General features: G+C 51.0%; 1 protein-coding gene across 1 annotated transcript in view; it reads right to left on the reverse strand.

Annotated features, from left to right (window-relative positions):
* The window catches only part of MYH11 (myosin heavy chain 11), a 120990-nt gene that overhangs the window by 77556 nt on the left and 17104 nt on the right, over positions 1–26330 (reverse strand). The window contains exon 3 of the mRNA XM_029948925.1: positions 18284–18440. Coding sequence (XP_029804785.1) covers positions 18284–18440 — 157 coding nt within the window. The remainder of the gene's footprint in view (positions 1–18283; positions 18441–26330) is intronic.

The raw sequence follows: 26330 nt of genomic DNA on the forward strand, positions 1-26330 counted from the left end.
CAGAACAGGAGGGACACTCACTTTCACTCCGTCTGCTTCTTTTATGTTTTTTATTTATTGAGAGCCAGAGAGAGACAGTGCGAGCAGGGGAGGGTCAGAGAGAGAGGGAGACACAGAATGTGCAGCAGGTTTCAGGCTCTGAGCTGTCAGCACAGAGTCCCAACGCAGGGCTCAAACCCACAAACTGTGAGATCATGACCTGAGCTGAAGTTAGATACTTAATGGACTGAGCCACCCAGGTGCGCCGTTACTCCGTCTGCTTCTAACCTGGTCGTGTTGGTGCTGAGAGCTGGCGTAGCCATTCCCTCATCCCACCAGAAGACGGTCCATGAACAAATACTCTCTACTGCTCTCGAGGAAACCGTTATAACCCCAAAGCCTAGGACACAGAGAAGAGAAACAGCCGCCACCCTCGATGTCCCCAGCCCCCTCCCCCCGAGTGCCCACTGCACCTGTGTGGGGCTCTTCGGGACAGTGACCCATCCAATCCCACAGCAGCCCCGGTGGGCAAAGGCATCACCCCCATTTTACAAGTGAGGAAAACAGAACGCAGAAGCGAGGTGACCTGCCCAAGGTCACTGTGGCCTTCCAAAAGAAACGTCTGCTCTGGAACTCAGGTGACCTTATTTAGAATCAGGGTCTGACAGGTGGAATGAAAGGATCTCCCAGTGAGATGGCACCAGACTTGGGGGACTGCCTCAACTACTAGCAGGTGTTCTCATTTCTAAGAGGAAGGAGGATGAGCTTCGAGATGTGGGGAGAAGGCTGCGTAAAGAAGGAGGCAGAGGCCAGAGCGACGTGGCCAGGACTGCCGGCCAGCGCGTGGAGCCAGGAAACAAGCGTGGCCCAGGCTCCCCCTCGGGGCCCCCAGCAGGAGCCGGACCCGGCCAGTGGCTTGACCTCGGGCCAGCAGAGCTGTGGGAGAACCAGTCTCATTGTTTTTGGCCATGACGTTTGCATCTGCTTGTACAGCCACCCTAGAAAACGAGCAGTCTTATCCAGATGGCCAACAGACACATGCTCAATGTCACTCATTGTCAGGGAAATACAGATCAGAACCACAATGAGAGACTACCTCATACTGGCCAAAGTGGCTAAAATAAACTCAGGCAGCAACAGATGTTGGTGAGGCTGCAGAGAAAGGGGTACCCTCCTGCGCTGTTGATGGGAATGCAAACTGGTGCAGCCGCTCTGGAAAACAGTGTGGAGGTTCCTCAAAATATTAAAAATAGAACTACCCTACGAACCAGCAATAGCACACTAGGAATTTATCCAAAGGACACAGGAGTGCTGATGCACAGGGGCACATGTACCCCAATGTTCATAGCAGCACTTTCAACAGTAGCCAAGTCATAGAAAGAGCCTCAATGTCCATCACCTGATGAATGGATCAAGAAGATGTGGTTTATATATACAATGGAGTACTACTTGGCAATGAGGAAGAATGAAATCTTGCCGTTTTCAACAATGTGGTTGGAACTGGAGGGCATTATGCTAAGTGACATGTCAGTCAGAGAAAGACAGATTCATATGTTTTCACTCATATGTGGAATTTGAGAAACACAACAGATGAACATAGGGGAAGGGAAGGAAAAATAAGACAAAAACAGAGGGAGGCAAACCGTAAGACTCTTAAATACAGAGAACACACTGGGTGCTGCTGGAAGTGAGGGTAGGGGAATGGTCTAAATGGGTGATGGGCACTTTTCGAGATGAGCACTGGGTGTCTTGTGTAAGAGAAGAATCACCAGGTTCTACTCCTGAAGCCAAGACTACACTGTACATAAACTCATTTGAATATAAATTAAGAAAAGGAACACAGTTTCGCAGCTAGCAGGTGGCAGACTGGGACTCAAACCCGCGGTCTGTGAGACTCTGAACACTTCGCTTTTGTGCCACGGTGCTGGGGTATTTTTTTCCTTTCTTTGAAATACCCACACTGGTGTACTTGGTGGCCCTTCCTTCCAGGAGAAGAAAAGAAGGAAAAATCTTTCCCCTCCCCAGGGCACTGTGGACAGAGATGGAAGTCACGGTCACTGCTCCTTATTGTGGAGGATCTGCAGAGGGAGGTCCCGGGCACTGACCCAACCACGGGCTCCCCGTTATGCAGTTAGGGACTACAGACGTCTGTGCCTCCAACTTCCTCCCAGGAGGAGAAATCTGCTCGGGAATGGAGCAAAATAGGAAATCCATTAAAAAAGGACTGAGGCAGTGGGCATGGAGTGGAGGAACCAAGCAGTCTGGGCTCAGAACCAGGCAGAAGGAGACCCCCCCCGCCCCCACCCACCCCAGGGCTGGCGCACAACCACCACTATTTTGAGGAATGATTTTGAGACAGACAGACAGATGTACTATCGCGATGCATCTGCTTTAGGGAAAAAGGCAGGCTTTCCTGGCAGCCCTGGGAGATTTATAGGGTCAGATGCCTGTCCTGGGGCCCTTTCCCCTCCCAGGTCCCCAGGAGAGAGGCAGCAGGCTCCAGGGGAAGGGCTTGGAGGCTGCCGGGGACCTCTGGCCCGAGACATTCCCATCGGAAACATGGTCTCCAAGCGTGGGAAGCGGAGAGAGTGACCGCGACGGGCACAAAGAGGGCTTGATGTGGGCACCTCGAGCGGACCCACCACTTCTGGGCTCGTCCCGCCTCCTTCCCGAGCCTGAGCCTGTATCTGAGCAGAGTCCTCCGAAGGTGGGAAGCAGGGTGCCCTGGAGTCTGCCCTCACTGCTTGTTCCCCCCACACCACCCTCTCCCTGCCTGATCCATTCTTTCTTCCTTTTCCTACTAAGGTGAAACTCACACGACACAAAATTAACCACAGGAAGCAAAATGTTCGGTGGCGTCTAGTGCATTCGCAACATTGTGCACATCTAGGTCCAAAACATGCCTCTCAGCCCCAAATAAAACCCCTCCCCATTCAGCGGGCACTCTTCACTCCACCCCGCCCATACCCGCCGGCAGCCACCTATCTGCTTTCTGTCCCTACGGATTCACCTATTCCAGACACATCACATAATTACGGTTGTACGGTACGTGGCCTTTGTGTCTGGCTTCTTTTACTTAATATGATGTTTGTGGAGTTCACCCCTGTGTGATCTGTATTGGGACTCCATTTTTTTTTAATTCGTTTAAATTTTTATTATTGAGACAGAGAGACAGAGTGTGAGCTGGGGAGGGGCAGAGAGAGAGACACACACAGATTATGAAGCAGGCTCCAGGCCCTGAGCTGTCAGCACAGAGCCCAACATGGGGCTCGAACCCAGGAACCGTGAGATCATGACCTGAGCTGAAGTTGGTGCTTAACCAACTGAGCCGCCCAGGCGCCCCTCCATTTCTTTTTATGGTTGAGGAATAGTCCATTGTACGAATAGACCATATTTTGTGTCGCTGTTCATCCATTGATAGGCATTTGGGTTGTTTCTACCTTTTGGCTGTTGAGAATAGGGCTGCTCTCAGCAACCACGAACAAATTTTCGTTTGAGTGCCTGTTTTCAGTTCTTGGGGATATGGGCCCTAATCTATTCTTGAAATGGAATCTGGAAAGTCACCTCCTGTGCTATTTTATCTGTCTCTATACCTCCCTGTTCTGAAGTTGGAGACCTTTCTACTGCATGCCCCCTCTGGGGCTGACATGGACAGTGGTAGGAGTTGTACACTGCCTAACTCCAAGGGGAACCATTCACACTGGTCATTATAGATTTGTATATTCATTAAAACAGTCTCGCAGCAGATGGAAGAAAAGTGCCTTGAGAAAGGGGTGCCTTTTTCTATTTCCATAAGGGCACCACATGGCCTGGTTGTGGCCCTGGGTCTGAAAGTCCAAAGGTTCCCTCCGTTTTTGCACTTAATCTCACTGTGATCATTGTTTCAACCTCAATACTTTTCAGCGGAGAAGGGTACAGGTTATTTGGAGTAGCAATGGGCCATTTATGATGTAACAGGCAGAGTTTTTCTCTTTTATCTTAGTAATATGTTATATTATTTATAGTAGCCAAAAAGCAGAAACAATAAAGACATTTGTCAACTGCCATATGGATAAACAGAATGGAATGTGTCCACACAGTGGAATGTCGCTGAGCCATAGAGAGGAAATAAAGCCCTGACGCCTGGCACAGTGTGGATAAAGCCTGGAGCCACTGGGCTCAGGGCAGGAAGCCGGCCACTAAGGACCACAATCACTTTTCGGGGTGAGAGAAATATAAATTAGGTGGTGCTGTGGGGCGCCTGGGTGGCTCAATCAGTGAAGTGTCCTATCTCAGCTCCGGCCATGATCTCACATTTGTGGGTTCGAGCCCCGCATCGGGCTCTGTGCTGACAGCTCGGAGCCTGGAGCCTGCTTCCGATTCTGTGTCTCCTTCTCTCTCTCGCCCCTCCCCCACTCATGCTGTGTGTCTGTCTCTCAAAAATAAACAAACATTCAAAAAATAAATAAATGAAATAAAATTAAATGGGGCCGGTGGCTGTATAATCCTGTCAATTCACTAATGACCAGGGAACTGCATCGCTTAAATGGACTAAGTTGTGGTATAGTTTCTATACCACAATAGGGGCACCAGGAAGGCTCAGTTGGTTAAGCGTCTGACTCTTGATTTCAGCTCAGGTCATGATCTTGTGCTTCATGGGATGAAGCCCCGAGTCAGGCTCCACCCTGACAGCAAAGAACCTGTTTGGGATTCTTGCTCTCTCTCTCTCTGCTCCTCCCCTGCTCATGTTCACATGTATGGGCACACACGTGCTCTCTATCAATATAAATATTTTCAAAATAAGTAAATTATATCCCAATAAAGCTTTAAAAAAAATGCTATGTTTATTTTACACCATCTCTGAATTATGGGATCGGACTCCTTAGAACCATTTGTTTTTCAGGAGTTACAAAACTGCTTTGCACGCTTCTCCCACTGGCCTGTGAGCCACTGGAGGCCAAGGGCTGGGCCGGATTCCAGGTGCCAGGAACGATGCTTGACACACAGGAGGTGCTCAAGACATGCTTAGTGATTTTCATCACTCGCTCTGTCTCTCTGAAGGCAATTGAGATGGAAGCAACGGTAAACACTTCTGTCTGTGTTCACACATCACTCGGCAAACAAGTCCTGACCACCAACTACATGCCAGCCACGGGAAACCCCAAGTTCACTCCGACCTACTTAGTCTGCCTTTGAGAGGCTTAGGACCCAGTGTGGGAGTGAGATGGGCAAACAATGACTTCAAGAAGTCAGCAAATGCTGGGGGCGCCTGGGTGGCTCAGTCGGTGAAGCGTCTGACTCTTGGTAAGGTCTCAGGGCATAATCTCACAGTTCATGAGTTCGAGCCCTGCATCAATCAGGCTCTGTGCTGACAGTGTGGAGCCTGAGAGGGATTCGGTCCCCCACTGTGTCTCTGCTCCTCCCCCACTTGCTCTCCCTCTTTTTTTTTTAATTTTTAAAAAACATTTTTATTTTATTATTGAGAGACAGAGCATGAGCATGGGAGGGGCAGCAAGAGGGGGAGACACAGAATCCGAAGCAGGCTCCAGGCTCTGAGCTGTCAGCACAAAGCCCAACGCGGGGCTCGAACCCACAAACCACGAGATCATGACCTGAGCCGAAGCCAGTCACTTAACTGATGGAGCAAGCTAGGCGCCCCATCTCTCTCAAAATAAGTAAAATAAACTTAAAAAACAAGTGAGCAGGGGCATCCAGGTGGCTCAGTCGGTTAAGCATCTGATTTCAGCCAGGCCGTGATCTCGTGGTTCATGAGTTCGAGCCCCGCATTGGGCTCTGTGCTGACAGCTCAGAGCCTGGAGCCTGCTTCCGATTCTGCATTTCCTTCTCTCTCTGTCCCTCCCACACTCCCTCCCACTGTCTCTCTCTCTCTCAAAAAAATGAATAAACATTAAAAAAAAATTTTTTTAAATAAAGTGCTATATAAGAGAGTTGACTTTGCTGCTGCTAGAGAGACAGGAAGTCTTCCCGGCTGAAATGATGCTGAGTTACACGGAGAAAGACCTGCCGTATTTCCCTGGGGAGGACGCACCAAAACCCCAGAGCATCTCAAGCAGGGAACTGGGACACAGTAGGGCCGAGACGGAGAGGACACAGCCCAGGGGCAGAGATCTGGTGGGCGGGGGCGCCAGGAGTTCGCCTCACCCCACACCCACCCCTAGCATGCCTCCCTCCCCTCCTTCTCCCACTCCCCGCACAGGTCTGGCCTTGGGTGTTCAAGTCTGCAAGTAAGTTCCCGAGGAGATGAAGGTCCCTCCCCCGAAGCTGGCCTCAAGACTCTCAGGGGATGCCCAGCCCCCAACACACCAGCTATTTCGGCCCAATCCCAAACATAAGCTCGTGGTTTGATGCCGGGAGCCAGAGGCCTGCAGGCTGACCATAAAAGGAGAAAACCGAGCTGGGGACTGAGAACTGACCCAGGCTCGCTGCTTCCCATGCCAGGCTGCGGTGGGACCCAGCGAGAGGGCAGTGGCCAAGCCTGTGACCCTGTAGGGTCACCGCGACCCAACCCTTCCCCCCCCACCCCCAGCCAGTTAAGAATGGAGGACACAGCCTCCATTGTGTGCAGAAGAGCACTAGCCTACCTAACGCCAAACGTGAAGGCAGCTGTCGGAATGTTCCAGACGTGCAGTGAAAATCAGTGCTGGGCCTCAACGGTGGGTCCTTGACAGAGGACAGCTAACATCTGTTGCACTTGCCATGAACAGACACCATGCTCCCCGTCCGTCCACTGTTCAAATTAACCCTTGCAACAACTGGGGTGGGCACAGTGGTTAGCCTCACAGGGCAAAAGAGGAAACTGAGGCACCAAGAAGCGGGTGCATTGGCAGAACAGGGGTACGAACCCACCACCCGTAGGTCAGGGCCCTTCTCTTTCTCTGGCCTTGATCCCCATCTTCTCCCCCTGCAGAGTGGGTCGCAAGAGATTCTACACCGGAAGAAATATACTCCGAGGGTTTGTGCTGGACCCCAACAGGAATTTTCCAGACCTCCACAGAGCTCTGGCATTGTTTTTTTAAGTTTATTTATTTTGAGAGTGAGTGAGCAAGGGAGGGGCAGAGAGAGGGGGAGAGAGGGAGAGAAGCCCAAGCAGACACCTCACTGCCGGCACAGAGTCCAACACGGGGCTTGATCCCACAAACCTTGAGATCACGACCTGAGCCGAGATCAAGAGTTAGAGGCTTAACTGACTGAGCGCCCCAGCGCCCCCCTCTAACTCGCTTCCATAGCCCGTGTATTTGTGCGATGGTATGATTGATTAATACCTGTCTTCTTCCTCACCTCACTGTCCCCAGGGAGCAGACTGTGCCTCCCCCAGCCCATCCCCCACAGTGGGGTCTCAACTAACACTGTTGAATCAAAAGGTGATCAGGGTGCCCGATTCCCTCCAGGGCTGGGAGGACACGGAGGGAGAGGCTGGAGCCTGCGTTTCTCATCGGCAAGCATCAGCCACAGTTTCCCAAGTCCCCTGGGTGTGCGTGCGCCTTCAACTCAGCATTTACTGCTTGTTAAAAAATACACCCTCCCTAGCCCTCTCCCCTCCGTGTAAGACACCACTCGGTGGTCCCTAGAGGGCTCATCAGAATCAGATGATCCTTTACCCTTTCTCATTTCCTGGCAAAGAACGTGAACTTCTCAGGATAACACAGCACCAACCTCAGTCACAGCGTGCCCGTGAGGACCAACGGAGTCCGGCAGGCGGCGCCACCCGCCTCCCCCTGCCCCTGCCAGGCCGGACACGAGCCGAGGGCCGCTGCCAAACCTCCTAGAGGCCAAAATCCATGCATCTGGCCCCCTCCCCTGGGGCGCCTTGCAGGAACACTGTCCCTGGAGCCAAGCGACTTGGAATGACTTCCGGGCTCCTCCTCTCGGGTAAGACGCTGTTCTTATGAGGAACACAGGGATAAAAATCCGTACCCTTCACGGCTATGGAAACGGTAATGCCAGACTGTAAGCACAAAGCTTACAATTACCCACGGCTGGCTGGAGGGCTCAGCGCTGGCTGTGATCATCACCCGGGCCATCATCCACGTCCTCCGAAATCGCGAGCTGGCCAAGGGGTCCTAGACCGCAGTGATTCTGCCCCAGAAGGACGGGGCATTAGGCCAGGCCCAGCCCTTTCTAAGGAGAAGGCCTAGTCAGTTTCCTGGGGGCCTCAGTTTCCTGGTCTGTTAAATGGGGGTAACAGCACCATGCTACCACACCACTTCCAGTGGAAGATAAATGTTTTGAGGGCAGCAGAGGGCAACGTCCCCAGCTGGACACTGGGCTCTAGGGCCAAGTCACCTGGTGCGCTGAGTCCCCTTTTTGTCGGTCTAACAGGGAGGCTGTTCTACGGCTGGGTGCTGTCCTGCATGGTGCTGGCGAGGGCCGAGATGCACAGGCTTCACAGAGCAGGGAGCTGGGCAGGGGTGGGGGTGGAGGGGACAGGGGTGCCCTTCCTGTCTCTGCCAAGTTTGCAGAGCAGCCTTTGGGGCATGGTGAGGCTGCACTGGCCCCCCCCAGGGTCCACCAACCAGGGACAGAGGGGTGCAACTGAGTGTGGGAATTTGAAAAGCAAGAGCGCCTAGAGGTTAGGTCATCCCACCTCCAGATCGCTCTCTGGCTTCCAGAGGGTTCCAGCTGACAGAGGCCAGCTGGCTGCTGTTTCTTTTTTAAACCCCTGCGAGTGGCCCTTTGGTGCTCATTACTCTAGGACAAAACATGTCCAGATGCCCAGATGCTATCAGGTGAAGGCACACAGCCTGAGGGCTGCACTCAGCACTTGAGAATGGAATCCTCTGGGGCCTTCCACACCCTCCTACTCCCACCCACGTGCAAACTGCTGCAGGGGAGGGGGAGGCCCCAGTGTTTGGTCAATATTTATCATGTTAATTCAGCCCAGTCAACAGCCTTCCTGGGGGCTCAGTGCAGCAGCTGGGGCCCCCCACGGACCAGCAAGCCTTCAGCCTGGGCGGCAGATAAACCCAAGTTCAAGTCCAGGTCCTACATGTACGAGACCTTTGGGAAGTTCTCCTCTCTGAGCCTCAACTATAAAATGAGGCTAATAGCAGCACCGGCTCGGGGCACCTGGGGGCTCAGTCGGTTAAGCATCCAACTTTGGCTCAGGTCATGATCTTGGGGTTCATGGGTTCGAGCCCTGGATCAGGCTCTATGCTGACAGCTCAGAGCCTGGAGCCTGTTTCAGATTCTGTGTCTCCCTCTCTCTCTGCCCCCCCCATTCATTCTCTCTCATTCTGTCTCTCTCCTTCTCTCCCTCTCTCTCTCTCAAAAATAAATATTCAAAACAAATGTTTTCATAATAGCACCTGCTTCTCACGTTGGATTATCTGACAAGTCACGTAAACACAGGCCCATGTGATCGTGCACACACGGGAAGGAATGAAGGGAAAAACAGTGAGAATTTTGAAACGATACAGTATTTGCTGCTTCATGAAAACCAGCAAGGAAAATGTTATGGGGAAACATAAAATCTTTGTTGGCCTTCCTGGCTTTACAATTATGTATTCTTCCTATTCTAGATTACCTGTGTGGGCACTACAATAGTTTCAAGGCTTAATTTTATTATTTTAATGTCTATTTATTTTGAGAGAGTGCAAGCAAGGGAGGGGCAGAGAGAGAAGGAAACAGGATGTGAAATGGGCTCTGTGCTGACAGCCGAGAGCCTGATGGGCAGTTGGAACTCACAAACTGGAGATCACGCCCTGAGGTGAAGTTGGACTCTCCACCAACTGAGCTATCCAGGCATCCCAAGGCTTAATTTTAAAGATCTTAGGGGCACCTAGGTGACTCATTCGGTTAAGTATCCGACTTTGGCTCAGATTATGATCTCATGGTTCGTGGGTTCAAGCCCTGCATCGGGCCCTGTGCTGACAGCTCAGAGCCTGGAGCCTGCTTCAGATTCCGTGTCTCCCCCTCTCTCTGCCCCTCCCCCGCTCACGCTCTGTCTCTCTCTCAAAAAGAAATAAAACATTAAAAAATTTTAACAAAAAAGATCTTAGTTTGATCCTATCTGCCTTGTCGGTTTGGGGTAAGGATTAATGGAGACTATTCCTATAAGGCTCTGAGCACAGAGGAAGTGCACAATGAAAACCCACTATTTTCCATATCACCTCTTTGGAAAGGAAGGCTTGAGAAAGTTTCCAGTGAAGGACAGTGGGTTGAACACATGCATTCAGCACTCCTTCCTCCCCAGACCCGAGTGAAGTGACACTAAAGGGATTTTTCAAACACACACGAACCAGGTGACGTGGAGAAGCGAGGACAACGAGCAACAAAATCCGGGAGTCAGGAGACAGGACGAATGGCAGCAGTCACAGGAAAGAAGTGGGAGCTGACAATGGGGAAAAGTGGAAGCAGTGTGACTTCATCCCAGAATCCTCTGCGCATCCCCTCCCCCTCCCCCACCCCCACGGGGCCAAACCTCAGTAACCAGCAGCACCAGGAAGACTTACAAACAAGGATTGGCTAAAAGTCTGTTTGAGAAAGCCAGATAGGTGTCCATACCCCCTGCAGCCAAGGGGCTGCCTTTCCCACAGCCCACAGGAAGGGGTAGATTTTATTCTCTGGAGAGCATTCAACTCAGAGTCTCCGGTCTGGGTCACACCAGGGACCATATGGAAAGGATCATGTGCAAGTTTCATTCCACTATCTGAAACCCTTAGCCTCTTAACTAGACCTTCAACATGACAGGACACGGGGGCGTCTGGGCGGCTCAGTGGGTTAAACATCTGACTCTTGATTTTGGCTCAAGTCATGAACTCATGGTTCATGGGATTAAGCTCCATGTTGAGCTCTGCTGTTGGCACAGAGCCCGCCTGGCATTCTCTCTCTCCCCCTCTCACTGCCCCTCCTCCCCTGCGGTCTCTCTCTCTCTCTCTCTCTCTCTCTTTCTCTCTCTCTCTCACACACACACACACACACACACACACACACACACACACACACACACACCCAAAATGACAGTAGACAGATCTTTACCCTCCAGGCAGAAGAATACACAAATAGTCCCTGAAAAATCTGAGCAGCCCAAGGATAGGATGGGAAGGTCTGCTAGAAGTGTCCTGGTGAATAGCCATGCTTGTTACCAGCAAGCTATCCCTGCAAGCCCGGAGGACCCACCAGTGCCTTGGTGCTCGTGCACAAAAGCATCCCTGATGAACCCACAGCCAAAAGTCAGCAGACTTCTGAAGAAATCTATTAATATACCAGACAGAAGTGGAAACAAATCATCAGGAAAATAACCATCCTGGAGGAAACAGAGACTTTGCATGGAGAAGAATCCTCCAAGGAAAAGGGTATCACATCACATGGAACAAAATGCAATAAGGAAAGAAATATTCAGGAAACAAAACAGAGTTCTTAGAAATTAAACATATGCACACACACACACACATATAAACAGAAATTAAAACTTAACAGAAGGTTTATAAGACAAAGTTGAGGTAACTGCCTGGAAAAAGAATAATAAGATGAGATGGAAAAGGACAGTGCCCGAGTTCAACTGTGGACATGAGAAAACTTCTAGAGAAGCAAACAGAGACTACAGAGAGAAGTAAATCATCAAGAAAGTAATTCACAGAAATGTCCCAGAATTTAAGGCCATGAGTTTACAGATGAGGAGGGTCCATGAAGTCTCCAGCATCCATGACAAACTCCATCATTGTGAACACGGGGACAAAGAAGGGTCTAAAGGCTTCCAGAGAAGGAGGGGGAAACATTGGTCACATTCAAAGGATTAAGACTCAGACTGGCTTTTATCTTCTCAAAAATGACACAAACCAGAAGGCTGTGAAGCGATGCCTTGAAAATTCTAAAAGAAACTAAAATGTGTGGGTTGAAATTTTAAACCCAGCTAAACTAGCCCTCACGTATTAGGGAAGCATCAAGTCTTCAGATGAGATACGCAGGATCTCAATCTGCCTGATACACATCCTTTCTTGACAAGGTACTAGAAAAGGTGCTCTATTTAAACAGGAGGGCAATTCAAGGAAGAGGAAGGCATGAAACCAGGACCCAAGGAATCCACCCAGAGAGCACTGAGGCGAGTTCCAAGCATGGTAAGGAAGGTCCATCATGTCAGCTGCCATCAGCTGCTCAGGCAGGTCGGAAGGTTCCAGTAGCAACTGCCTTCAAGGAGACACTGCAAGTAGGATCCCCAACACATATCTAGATAGTAAAAACTGACTAACACATTTAGAAAGGAGAATCTGGGGTAGAGTTCGTGATTAAGTACATCCATGCATTTATCAACTAGTATTAAATGAGAAGCTACTACATAATAGGCACCAGCGGATATGCTGAAGACACAGAGATGAACAGGCAGTTAAGGGTGGAGTGTGGCTCTTAGGCAGTTTGTGGGTCCACAGGAACTCCAGGGATCATTCACGCAGCACATTCAAACATTACATCCTGTATTCACCGCAGGGATGATGGATCCGTTCCCAGTCCCACCTCTTCACACCCTACCTTGGTCGACAAAAACCTTGTGGAGGAAACCACAGCTGCTTCTTGTAGGTCTCCAACAAGAGAGAAAGCTCGGGGCCCCTGTGGGGCTCAGTCACTTAAGCCTCTGACTTCGGCGCAGGTCATGATCTCATGGTTCATGGGTTTGAGCCCCGCGTCGGGCTCTGTGCTGACAGCTCAGAGCCTGGAACCTGCTTTAGAGTCTGTGTCTCCCTCTCTCTCTGCCCCTTCCCTGCTCACGCTGTCTCTGTGTCTCAAAAATAAATAAACGTTAAAAAAAAAAAAAAGAAAGCTCATGGTGGCTACCAGCCAGGTGACCTTACAGACTGGGACAGAAATATTCAGCAACAGAGTCAAAAACTGGACCTACACCTTCCTTTGCAGAAACCAAATTTCTCCTTCAAAGAGAAAAAGTTATTTTTCCAAAGCTTCCACTTTTTCTCCATGATCTGTTTCATTGGAGTCTATCATTAACCAGTGTTCCAGAAAGGACCAGGTGATGCCAAAATGAACGCCTAAGTCGCAACTGCTGATTTAACGTTGAAACTAAATAGTTTATCTTTTATGGACCTGTGCGCTCACGGTTAATGGCTTTCCCTTGGGGGTTAAAAGGTGCCAACTTCCAGGTCATTTTCTATTTCGTTATGCAATTTTGTGTCGACACATAGAGCCTAAAGGGAGAAGAACGTATTGACATGGGGGACCCTCCTGGCAGAGTCTCACAGTGCCCCCCCCGAGCCCCGTCGGGAGGCTGTCGAGGGAAAAGCCAAATGATGACAACACAAAAATACTCTTCGACGAGCACACCACTCAGGAAACCAGACCCCCTGAGCAGCCCTCTCTGTCTGCATCACTGCCTCTCATCCAGCCCAGCAGCTTTATCTGGCGATGACTGCGTGTCAGCACCCACCAGTGTCGACACACACGCACAACAAAGCAGCAGTTGTGCAAAACTGGCGATTTCCCTGAAGGTACGGTGGGTCACGCAGGCAATGGGCTCGGAGAGGCCACGAAGGAAGTCGGGTCGACTCACCACTACACTGTGATCACAGAGTCATCACAAACAACAGCGTGGTGGTGGGGACGGTATGAAGCCCCCCCAAAATGAAAGAACACTCGGGAAAATGGGTGACCCCTCCAGTAAGTCTGCAAAACGTATTCTCTTTAGTTCATGCAGAAATCGAACACAACATGAGGAATGCTGGGATATGCTCTCACGTGATTTTGTCCAAAAAAAAAGCTTTAAAAAATCGACCATGGGGCGCCTGGGTGGCTCAGTCCGTTAAGTGTCCGACTTCAGCTTGGGTCACGATCTCACAGTTCGTGAGTTCGAGCCCCATGTTGGGCTGTCTGCTGTAGCACAGAACCCACTTCAGGTCCTCCGGCTCCCTCTCTCTCTGCCCCTTTTCCGTTCTCTCTCTCGAAAATAAATAAACATCAAAAAAAAAATCAACACTTAATTTTATACTCAATGTAAGAATAACCCTCTAGTTCGAATGATAACCAAAGTCCTATTATATGCAGATGAAATAAACTTACAGTTTGCAATGTCACTGGCCCAGTCCAGTCGAAACCTCTTTTTCCTCCTTCCAATGAAACTTTGGTCCCTGTTTTAAGTGACTTTTTTTTTTCTGGACTCCATTATTTCCAGACACTCAACACTCCCTTCATTCCGGGACTTTTAGCTCAGTTACCACGTGAAAGGCTGCATACTAAAGGTTAATGGGGTGATCTCTGGGTTTTAGAATTATGGGTGCTGGTATAGTCTCATTAGCTTAAATATATGTTTTAATTTTCTAGAATGAACAAAACATTAAAGTTTTTTTAAGTTACGCATGTATATTTTAAAAGCACCGTGGCAGTGTTTACCTGTTACTTTCCCTTCTCTTTTGTTAAGAGAATTCAGAAAATGTGCTTGTGGGAGCTCCCTCAGCTCCAGGAAGGAGCCAGGAATAGCCCAAACCAATTATGAAGGTCCCAGACCTCTTTGCCAACCACTGGTTTAGAGGTTGGCATGTGACCAAGTTTTAATTAATGAGACATAAGGGGATGCCTGCTGAGGAATTCCTGGAAAAGATTTTTCTCCCAGATAAAAAAAAAAAAGAGAGAGAGAGAGAGAGACATGGAAAAAGAACCTAGTCTTCCAAGTTCTTCATGCTTTTGGCTATCATCACACAAAGATGTGATTGCTGGAGCTATGGCTGCCATCTTGGGACCATGAGGAAGAAGCCAAGAAAATCCTAAAGAAGCCTGTTTTTGTGGCTGCTGCATGAACTAACCCTGAAATCATCCACCTGCACACTTCTTGGTATGTGAGAGAATCAACTCCTTTCAAGTTGCTTTTATTGGTTGCTATTTGGAGTTTTTTGCAATGCAAAGCTTCCCTAAGGACATGAATGCTGCAACTTTGTGATGTTCAGCTTCCTTAAAAAGGTATGGGAATCATCACTGTTAAGTTTTCCATCAAGGGAGACCACAAAGAAATGTCGTTGTCGTTGTTGTTGTTGTTGTTTCCCTAAACAAAGACACTACCCAACCCCAGGAGCCATTGCTTTACAGCCTGAGATCACATCCCCAAGGTCAATTTTGCAAGGCTCCCTCTGCTGGTCTTTAAAGGTAATGGCAGCCCCAGGTCTTCAGTGGTTCAGTTTGGGTCATACTTGGCGGGTCTGACTAACTCTGTCAGTAACTTGGGGGCACTTCTGCCTGAGACCTCATAGCTTGGCGGGGGGGTAATCTTTAAGGCAGATCTGGATCCCTGCCCTCAGGGGTGTCCAGAACCGAGTTCTCCCTTCCTGACTCGGGAAGTTAACACAAAAGGCCTCCGGCCCTGGGACCCCCACACCCTCTCTACAGGGATGACTGACATGTGGGAACACAGGCCCAGTGTTGGCAGACATTTGATATTTTCACAAGAACCTCAAAAGCTGGATTTGTAGGACTAATTTCCCAATTTTTAAAAGCTGACAACTACTTTGGGGTGCCTGGGTGGTTCAGTTGGTTAAGTGTCTGACTTTGGCTCAGGTCAAGATCTCACAGTTCAAGGGTTCGAGCCCTGTGTCGGGCTCTGTGCTGACAGCTCAGAGTCTGGAGCCTGTTTCAGATTCTGTGTCTCCCTCTCTCTCTGCCCCTTCCCTGCTCATGCTCTGTCTTGCTCTTCCTCTCTCTCCCTCAAAAATAAGTAAACACTGTAAAAAAAAAAAAAAAAAAAAAAAAAGGTGATGACTACTTCAAGTATCCTTACAACTCTGGAAGGACCGAACCAACCTTCTCTGAAGGCTGGATACAGCGTGCCGTCAGCAGGTTCACACCCTCAGGACTACCTGCACCTCACAGTCATGTAGCAATTATATACAGATTTGGGGCCACCAAAGCCCTTGTCTGTGGCCCTCTCCCAAGTGTAAGGACAGGAGAACTCTTGTCTCTCAAGACCAGATCCATTTATAGGACAGAAAACCCTCTCGCCCCTCCCCAAAGATCAATGACCCCGGGAGGGGCACTGCTCTTTTTACGATGTGCCCAGAACACCGAGATGGAAATCCAGGGCTCGACCCTGCTGCGGCCAAGGGACTTGCTGAATGAAGACCAAGGCTGTCGAACAGGTAAAGCTCCCAACTTGGAGATGCCCTAGTTTCGTTTTCCTGCCTTATTACACTGGTGAGGACCTGTAGTGGGGTGTTGAACAGGGGTGGTGAGAGTGAACATCCTTCCCTTCTTACTCAGCTTCGGGGGGAAGGATTCAACCCGTCACTACTCAATATAAAGCCAGATACAGGGGTTTTGTAGACGCCTTGTACCAGGCTGATGAATGACCCTCCTTTTCCTAGTTTGCTGAGCTATTTTATCACGAGCAGATACTGAATTCTGTCAAATGCTGTTTTCTGTACCAATGGATATGATCGTGTGGTTTTTCTTCTTTAGACTGTTATGTTCACTGATTTTTACATAGTGAACAGGGCTTGTGGTCCTGGAGGAAGTCCTGCTGGCTGTGGCCCGGGTTTCCAAGCGCTTTCGGAAACTCGGTGGTCTCTGGTGTAAAGTGTAGGTAGGGATGCTGACCTTATCTCATAGATCATGCGGGAGATTTTTAAAAAGAGAATGTGTGTGTTCATGCTAAAGGAGGTGTGTGCCTTGACCCAAAGTGCTCTTCCAACAGAGGCTCAGGAGAGGCCCGACAAGAGCAAACGTCTATTGTCCAAGGCTCTGGCACACCGGGCACTACATGAAGCATAGCAGATACCCAATTCCACGTCCCACAAAGTGATTTTTGATGCCACTTAGGTTATAATTTTAATTTTAATAGTTATAGGGGCGTCTGGGGGGCTCAATCAGTTAAGCATCTGACTCTTGATTTCGGCTCATGATCCCAGGCTCATGGGATTGAGTCCCACATCGGGCTCCAAGCTAAACATGAAGCCTGCTTGAGATTCTTTTTCACTCTTTCCCTCTGCCCCTCTCCCCTGTTATGCTGTCTCAAATAAAAATATAATAATTTTAATAGTTATATATTCTTTTCAGTGTACATTAGAAAAAATATATAGTTGGCATGTCTAGCATCTGGTTTTGTGCATGATGATGACAATAATTTATACAGAGTTATTGAGTTAGTTAGTTATTTTGAAAGAGGGTGAGCACAAGCAGGCAAGGGGCATAGAGAGACAGAGAGAGGGAGAATCCCGAGAAGGCTCCCCACTATCAGCACGGAGCCTGACGTGGGGCTCAAACTCATGAACCATGAGATCATGACCTGAGCTGAAATCGAGTCAGAGGTTTAACCATCTGAGCCCCCCAGGCGCCCCTACCCTTAGTCAATTTTGGCCAAGGACCAGGCACTGTTCTGAGTCCTACATGTGCAGTAGTTCGCTTCATCTTCCCATCGGCCCTGTGAGATAGGTAACAGTTACTGTCGCCTTTCGCAGTGAGGAACCAGAGGCACAGAGAGGTTAAGTGACTTGCACAAGGTCACACAGCTAGTGAGTGGCAGGGCTGGGATTTAAACACAGACACCCCTATTCTAGAATCTCCACTCTTAACTAATAGAACGTCCTGCTGGGGTGGGTCCGGTCTGACTGTGAGAAAGGGAGCTGATGAGAAAAACATGAACGAATATGAGGACCTCATGTTTATGAAGTTTAACAAGAGCCAAAACTGAAGGTGACCGAAGTCACGACCACAGTTACCTCTGGGAGGGCGTATAAAGGGGGCAGGGACTACGTAGAGGTATGAGCGACCTTCCTGGAAATATTTCACGTCTTGGTCTGAGTGGGGGTTACAGGACTGCAGACATACGCAAACATCAATTTTAGGCTGGACACTACATTTGTCCACCCCCGACCATATGTACATGTGACTGCAGTGAGAAGTTCATTAACAATAGTAATAATAATGATGCATAAACATGGAGGTGATAGGCAAAGGTCTTTGGTCTGGAAAAGCCTGCATTAGAAACTCCACAAGCTGCAAGCTGGGCCCTATCACACCCTTTTTACAGATGGGGAAACTGAGGCCGGAGGAGAGGAGAAGACCAGCGATCGCAGAGCAGGCTGGCTCCCCCCCAGGGCGGGCAGCGCCCCCTTCCCTTCAGAGGCGAGGGCACCAGGCCGAGGGGCAGGGTGCCTGGGGCCGGTGTGGGGCAGCCCATGCCCGTATTTGCCCAGGCTGCCTGCTCCCTCCCGCCCTCCCAGCCCAGCGCCCAGAGGCTCAGCTGTCTTTTTCCCTTTTTCAGTCACAAGGCTCCCCAGGCCCAGCGCCTGCCAAGCCCCGCATTCTTGGCCAGGCCCGTGGCGGGGCGGGGCCGGTGGCTGGTCCCGCTGCGCCCCCGCCCCCCCCGAGGCCCGCTCACCTTGCAGCATGCTCCGGTAGGCCGTGTCCGCGATGGCGTAGATGTGGGGCGGCATCTCGTGCCTCTTCTTGCCCTTGTACATGTCCACGATCTTCTCTGAGTAGATGGGAAGCTGCTTGTAGGGGTTGACCACCACGCAGAAGAGGCCGGAGTAGGTCTGCAGACAGAGAGCCCAAGGTTACTTCCAGGACTCGGCCGGGAGGAGAGTTTGGACCCCTGGACCCCACGGGGCACCCGGGGTAGCGACTCCCATCCCTGCCTGCGCAGACGTGCACCCAGCGCCTCTGCGCATCGTCCTGCTGTGTCCTCACAGCAGAACTGTTAGGTGCGTTCATCTTGCCATTTTAGAGATGGGGAAACTGAGGCTTTGAGTCCTAATGGGAACCCCTGGGCCTCAGCGTTAAGGACATGCAAGGGGGAAGAGGACCAGGAGGCAAGACTGAGTTTCTGGACCACTTGCGTTCTCTTTTATAGCCGTGTGCTTTCCAAGAGTCCAGGTTCAGACAGCCCAGGGCCTGGCGGGCTCGGACCACAGCCACCATCTATTGAGCACTTACTGTATACCAGGCACTGAGCTCTAAGCCCTTCACGGGCATCTTTTTACTTAATCCTCATATCTACCCGGTGACAGTCACAAGGTGATTTCCCTGCTTCCCATGTGGCAGATGAAGAAACAGGTTTGGTGAGGTTGTCACACACCCAGCTGGCCGGACATGTGGAACTAGAGACCACGACTGTCCGCCCAGAGCTCGTACTCTTGATGGTTAACAAAGTACTCACTCATCTGTTTATTAAAAAAAAAAAAAAAAAAAAGACAAACACAGCTGTCCTTAAAAAGGATCGGACTGGGGCACCCAGGTGGCTCAGTCGGGTAAGCCTCTGACCCTTCATTTCAGCTCAGGTCATGATCACAGGTTTGTGGGTTTGAGTCCCTGGCAGGCTCTGCACTGCCTCTCTGCCTCTCTATCTCTCAAAATAAATACAAAAACTTAAAAGAGTAAATATATATTAAAACAAAATGGGTACTGACACAGGTACAGCATGAACGCACCCTAAAAATGGTAGACTGAATATGGAAGAAGCCAGACACAAACGTCACAGAGCGTAGGATTCCATTTCTATGAAACGCGAGGATTGGCACACCCACAGAAACGGAAACAGATCCCTGGATGGGCGGTGGGGCGGGGAGGGGATAGAGGAGGAGTGTGTGAGTGCTAATGGGTGTGTAAAAAATGTTCCAGGGGCACCCGGGTGGCTCAGTCAGTTAAGCGTCCAGCTTTGACTCAGGTCGTGACCTCACGGTTCATGGGTTCGAGCCCTGCATCAGGCTCTGTGCTGACTGCTCAGATCCTGGAGGCTGCTTCCGGAGATTCTGTGTCTCCCTCTATCTCAGACCCTCTGCTGCTCACACTGTCCCTCTCTCTCTCTCTCTCTCTTTCTCTCTCTCAAAAAAATAAGTTTAAAATTAAAACAAATAAAATTAAAATTGTTCCTAGACAGCGGAGATAACTGCACAACACACTGAATGTGCTAAAGGCACCCTTGAGACTGGATACAGCGGTGGATTTTAAGTTGTGTGGGTTTCACCACAGGTAAAGCAAGGTGGTCAGCCGGCCCCACTGAGTGCGCAGGTGTCTCTGGAAATAATCAGACCGGGGAAAGGGCACAAAGGCGCTGCACAAACCCCACCATCGAGCACGCGGGTGGACATTGGATTCCCTCCTGGGCTGAGGTCACAGCTCAGGGCCTGGGTTCCAACCTGCCCCAAATGATAGCATCAGTGCCTCCCGGGACCCTCACAGCCTGAAGCACGGCCCCCCTTGGGCTCCCCCGAGAAGGGACTCACGGAGCAGCAGCCCATCTCTGGGTGACCCTCGGGCGAAGCAAACCCCAGAGAGGTTAAGCAACTTGACCAAAGTCACAAGGGGAGACCCCAACAGCAGCAAGCCCGGCTCAGCCAACCCCAGGCCCCAGCGCCGCCCACGAGGCTGCTCAACCTCTGTCCCCGCTACAGAAAGCGGCACTGTCCGTCAGCTGTTCACTCGCTTGCTTGTTCGCTCAGTGTGTACATTCTAGACGCCGTACAAGGCTCTGAGGCTGAAGGCGACAAAAGACACAAGGTCCTGCCCTCGAAGGGACTTTGGCTATGGCTGCGGCTGATTGGAGGAGGGTCTCCCCAGCGTGCTGTCTGCTAAGGGACCATGGCGTGTGATGGCCCGGCACAGAGAGGGGGACAGTATTCTTCAAGAGGTACAGGATGGCGGGGGGGGGGCGGGAAGAGGGGACAATCTCTAGGGTTCTCACCATTCCCCTAAAAGGCAGGCATGAGGTCCACATAGGCCTGTCGAAACATCCATCAGCCATTTATTGAGCACCTGCTCTACACAGGTCTGTGCTAGACAGGTCTCCGCCATGCTGGAGATAAATAAATCAGAAGCGTCCACAGGTCAGAGCAGGGATGAGGAATTTAAAAATAACATCAGGAGAACAAGGATGGAGCCCAGGGGCGTAGGGCAGCAAGGAAGACGGGGCGCTCGCCCACACTGGGGCAGTCAGGGGAACTCCAGGGAGGTGGTCTCCGCAGGCAAGAAGGGCTATCCTGCCCCGGAGGGAGCAAAGGGCCGGAAGGCAGCAGGGCGAGTGTGTGCAGGCAGGCTGCACGAAACGGGGTATTTCTGGAGCATAAAGGAGGAGACGAGCAATGGTGAGGGGTGAGGGCAGCGGGAGGCAGGGGCCGGGGCGCACAGAGGCTGAGGAGTCTACCGCCAGCCCGGCGCCTCTCTCCCCGATCTGGTCATCCAGGGCCCTCACGGTGCAGCCTGCATGCAGGGCCACCCTCTTCCTCTGCTCCAGTTCAGGGATGGGCCTTGGCAGTCAGTAGGTGCTCACTAAATGCTTGCTCAATAAATGCCTGAGGGGTGGGTCACCAGGGTGGCTCAGTCGGTTGAGTGTCCGGGCTTCAGCTTAGGTCATGATCTCACAGTTCGTGGGTTCAAGCCCCGTGTTGGGCTTTGTACTGACAGCTCAGAGCCCGGAGCCTGCTTCCGATTCTGCGTCTCCCTCTTTCTCAGACCCTCCCCTGCTCGTGCTCTGTCTCTCAAAAATAAATAAAACATTAAAAAAAATTTTTTTAAATAAATAGATGCCTGAGGGGTAAGCTAATTACAAATCTCCCCTGCAGCATGGACCACAATGTCTTCATCTCTGGGACCCGGGCTTTGCACTGGGTTGGTACACAGTAGGTGCTCAGTAGATGTTTGCCAAGCTGGTGGCAAAGTTGTTCCAGAACAGGGGCTCTGCGTCCCTATTCATCTGTGTCCTGGGCCCCAGTGCGAGGCCTCCTGTAGAGTAAGTGCCCAGTCAACGACCATGTGTTTGAATGAAGGTCAACCAAGTCCTACCTCTCCTTCGGGTCCTAACTCCACCTCCAGATCCTTCTGGGCTTGCCCACTGCCAACCACCATATGCTCATTTACAGCCCAAACCACCCCCTCACCAAGCCCTGGGCTCGGCAGCAGTGAAGGACAATGGCTAAGGATACAGAATTGAGTACTGAGGACTTAGTCTGAATCCTCGTTTTGCTACTTCCTGGCTGTGTGACCCTGGGCAAGTCTCTTAACCTCTCTGTTAACCTGTTAACCTCAACCACAAGATGTAGGTGTCTGACAGTCCATCCCTCACAGGCTTGCTGTGAGAGAGTGCTCGTGAAGCATGTGACAGAAAGCCTGGTATACAGCAGGTGCTCAATAAATGTTAGTGACTACACCATACTCCCTTTATTTCGTGATGACAAAACCCTGGCCAGCATGGAACCTTCACATATCCTGCTGTCTGCACCTGGAGGATGTTTTCCCCCCTCCCTCTTCCCAGAGCCATTTCCATCTCCTCTTTCGGGGCTCTTCCTAAAGGTCCCCTTCTGGACTGCAAGCTGCACATCACAGTTACCTGTAGCACCCAGCGTGGGGCCGTACACAAGCCAGACACCAGGACACAGTCGCTGAGGGCCATGAACACAACAAAGACTACATGGGTCTCCCAAATCCATCACCCGCTTCTGAAGGAGTATCCCTTTCCCCCCGGAGCTGAGCACCCAGCAAGCACTTAATCCAAGGACACCTCCTGGAGCTGAGCACCCAGCAAGCATTTAATCCAAGCTTCCGGACAGATATGAATCTCTGGTCACGGCAGCCAATCTTTCCAGGGCACAACGACCCGGGACAAAGGGCTGAGCAGCCAGCAGCATGGCCCACACAGGACGCCCGGGCTTCAGAATCTGTGGGTTTGATCTACACTGTTGAACCTCCGCGGCATCCTCCAGATCCAGCCCACCTGCTGGCGGTGGGGGTCTCCGCCTCCCCACGCGCCGCAGCCCCCTCTCCAGCTGGTCCAGCTCAGAGGTTCCAACATCCCCGCCTCCTGTGTCCCAGCCAGCATTTCAGGGCCCCGTGCCACCAGCAGGTCCCAGCCACAGGCCCAGGGTTTCCCTCTTGTGACCGTATTAGGAAGTGACTCTGGTTTTTCCCTGACACTTTATATGGTCAGCCAAGAGCCCTGAGCAGGAGACTGCTCCCACGGCCTGCGGCAGAGACAAGCAGCAGCAGAGGCTGACGGAAAGAACCCAGGCTCTAAGTCCCACAGGCCAGGGTGGCAGCCCTCATTATCACCTGCCTGAGTCACGTGAGTGGCCGAACCCCTGAGCCTCTGCTTCCCCATCTAGAAGATGATGGAGAACCGTACCTTCTTTACCAGGCTGTCCCTCAGTGTCGGAGCAAAATCTACCCTACAGGCAGACACACAGTCCCCCAGGAAGGCAATTTCCTGCAGCCTTCATTTTAATGGGAAGAGAGACTAGAAACAGCCTAAATATCCATCAGTGGGGGGCAGCGTAGTAATGATGGGAAGCTGTCATTAAAAGGAGTATATTTAGGGGCACCTGGTGGTTCTGTTGGTCAAACATCTGACTCTTGATCTCAGCTCAGGTCATGCTCTCCGGCTTCGTAGGATCAAGCCCCACGTCAGGCTCTGCATGGATGGAGCAGAGCCTGGTTGGGATTCTCTCGCGCCCCCTCTCTGCCTCTCCCCTCCCCCCATGCACGCTCTATCTCTCTAAATAAATAAATAAGCATTACAAAAGAGTATATATATATGTATGTATACCTAAACAAATAAACTTACATCTGCCTACATATGTATAAAATATTTCTGGAAGCCCACAGAAGAAACACCAGAGAAGTTCCTCTACAGAAGGGAATCAGAAGGAAGGCGAAGGATAGGAAACCTTCTGGATACTGATACACTATTTAATAGTTGTATGTATCACCTATTCAAACCAACGTTTTAAATTCAACTAGATAGTTACAAACAAACACAAGAACAAGCCACAAGATGTGATGTGCGCTTCTTATTTTTAAATATTCTCTTGAGGCCTCTGCATGGATAGCCTCACGTTACTGGAAAGCATTGAAGTCATGACAATTTGAAATATCTACATGGTGAGTTCACAGGGCTCAACGGGGTGGGGGGGGCCTCGAGTTGCGTTTTCTTTCTACCTTCTAAGACCCGGGGCAGTTATGTATCCCCCCCCACCCCAGGACTCTGACCCTCGGGAGGGCTGTGCTAATCCCCTGCTCTCAGCCTCCCTGGGTGGGTGACTCCTTTGGGTCATTGGGCCAAGTGTCTAATTAAAAAATTACTCATTCTGGGTCAAAGGCTTATAACCTAGTAGGTGCTCAAGAAACCGTAAGTAAAAAGTTAGATTTCTTCCTTCTGTGCACTTAAACTTGTCCAGGTCAAAGCTAATGGTGCCCATGGCTTCCCCCCGACCTGCCCCCACCTATGCCCATCACCTCCTGCTCCAGCCTCCAGTTATCCTGCACCCTTCACCACCCAGGGGTAGTCACTCTGGCTCTAGAGGCAGACGGACTTTGCCTGGGCCCCAGCTCTGCCCACTTCCAGCAACAGGGCCGAGTGCATCTGAGCCTCAGTGTCCTGGCCTCTGAAATGGGATAATAGCCTCTGTCTCATAGGATCATTGGAAGGATTAAATGAGTAGCAGTTAACAGCACGGTTTCCAGGGCCACCTTTCCTGGGTTCAAGACCCAGCAGTTTCTCACCCAATTATTTAACTTTTCTAAAACCCAGTTTCTTTTTTTTTTTTTTTAATTTTTAAAGTTTATTTTTAGGCAAAGGGCAGAAAGAGAGAGAAAGAGAATCCCAAGCCGGCTCCACACTGCCAGCACAGAACCCAATGTGGGGATCGATCCCAGGACCCGGGGATCGTGACCTGAGCCTAGATCAAGAGTCAGGTGTTTAACCAACTGAGCCAGCCAGGTGCCCACCCTCCCTAGTTCCTTCATCCGCACCCCGTGCCCCTCGCACCACCCTCCGCCCCCCCACCTCTGAGAGCCACCCTCTACACTCTGATTCTGAGCGTGACTCTCTTCGATGCCTCGTGCAAGTGAAATCCTGATTGTTCGTCCTTCTGGGACTAGCTTATTTCACTCTGTATAATGTCCCCTGGGTGCGTCCCTGTCGTCACCTAGGATAGGATTTCCTTTCTTAAGGCTGAAGTAGACACTCTGTTGGATGGACGCACCACACTCTCTTTATCTAGACTCTGGGTCCTTTATTCCCATCTAGCCCGCGGTGTCTCATCCTCGTCCTCTCAATTACAAAGCAGCCTCGGGGCGAGGGCTGAGCGCTCTCACTCAGCATCCCACAGAGGTGCCAACGGGACAGGCCAGAGCACACAGGTTCCGCAGCCGGACAGGCCGGCAGTCTGACCCAGGTCCCTCCCCCGGCAAGTCACGTCAGCTCCCTGCCTGAGACAGGGTCAGGTGCAGGGGGGGAGGCCAGCTTTGCTCTCACCAGTGGTGTCAAGGACACGAATGCTGGGCAGGACCTAGGATGGTACCCAGGACAGGCCAAGCCCACACTTCACTGACCTTCCTCTGCCCGAAACCCTCATCTCATCCTCCAAAGAGTAAGGACAGAGCCAACGGCTGAGTGGTCGTGCTGAGCTCCGGGCAGAGGGAACCCAGCGTCCAGGAGGGCAGGTGAGGGCAGGTGAGGACTCGGAGCCACATGCATGGCCCGTGTGTGCCAGCACCAGGTATGGCAAGAGCCTGCATCTCAAGGAAACAGGACCCAGCGGCCTCCATGGACTCTTCTAGAACCAAGGAGACAAGGGTGTACTTTGCGGAACGGAGGGGAAAGTTCTCTTCATTACCAAGGGCAAAGTTGGGCACCCCGGCTGCTTTAGCATCCCCTGCTCCCACTGTCATGTGCATGGAGACTAACTGGCCATGACCCTCTCCCCCACTTGCTTCTTTATCTCCATCACGGACAACAGTTCTATTTAAGTGATTAAATTGACCAGAAAGGAACGAGATAGGGGTAGGCACGTGGTCACAAGGCTGGGAGGCTTTTCCTCTCATCCGTCCAGAGAAGCAGAGCAGGAATTTGAAGCTTTGACTCATTTTTTAAAAATCTGTTTGTCAGATTAGATATTCTGGGTCTTGGGACCTTCAGGAGGCCTTCATTTTTTTTTTTTTTCCTGATTTCTATTTTGGGCTCAACCGCTGTGTCAGAGGACAGCAGGGGAGATTTATACATGGGGCCGTCCTTGACCTCCCCAAGGTGGAGGACACAGGCAGGCTGGCCTCCTTACAAACATCCATCCTATTCTGACAGCCCCAGGTTGATGGTATTCCCATACAAGGAATAGTTCAGACGAGAGGCGCTTTCCCTGCTCAGCTAGGGAAGTTAAGGACGGGCGTTAGCACTCTGAGCCTCAGCTTGCTCATCTGTAAAATGGGACAAGCTTACTTTTCGGTGGATGTTCTGTTGGTGAAATGAGGGAAGATGTGTCAAGGTCCCCAACACGGCTTAGAGGAGGTATTTAATAACTACGGGTTGTCCCCTGTTCCCTCCTGACTCTCAAACAAAAGTCACTCTGAACTATGCATGTGAAGAATGGATAATCGGTTACGGTACATCCACAGGCGAGATTACAGAGCCCCTAAGAGGGTATTTTGGGGGTTATAGC

This window comes from Suricata suricatta, chromosome 8 (assembly GCF_006229205.1).
Source record: "Suricata suricatta isolate VVHF042 chromosome 8, meerkat_22Aug2017_6uvM2_HiC, whole genome shotgun sequence".
Classification (NCBI taxonomy): domain Eukaryota; kingdom Metazoa; phylum Chordata; class Mammalia; order Carnivora; family Herpestidae; genus Suricata; species Suricata suricatta.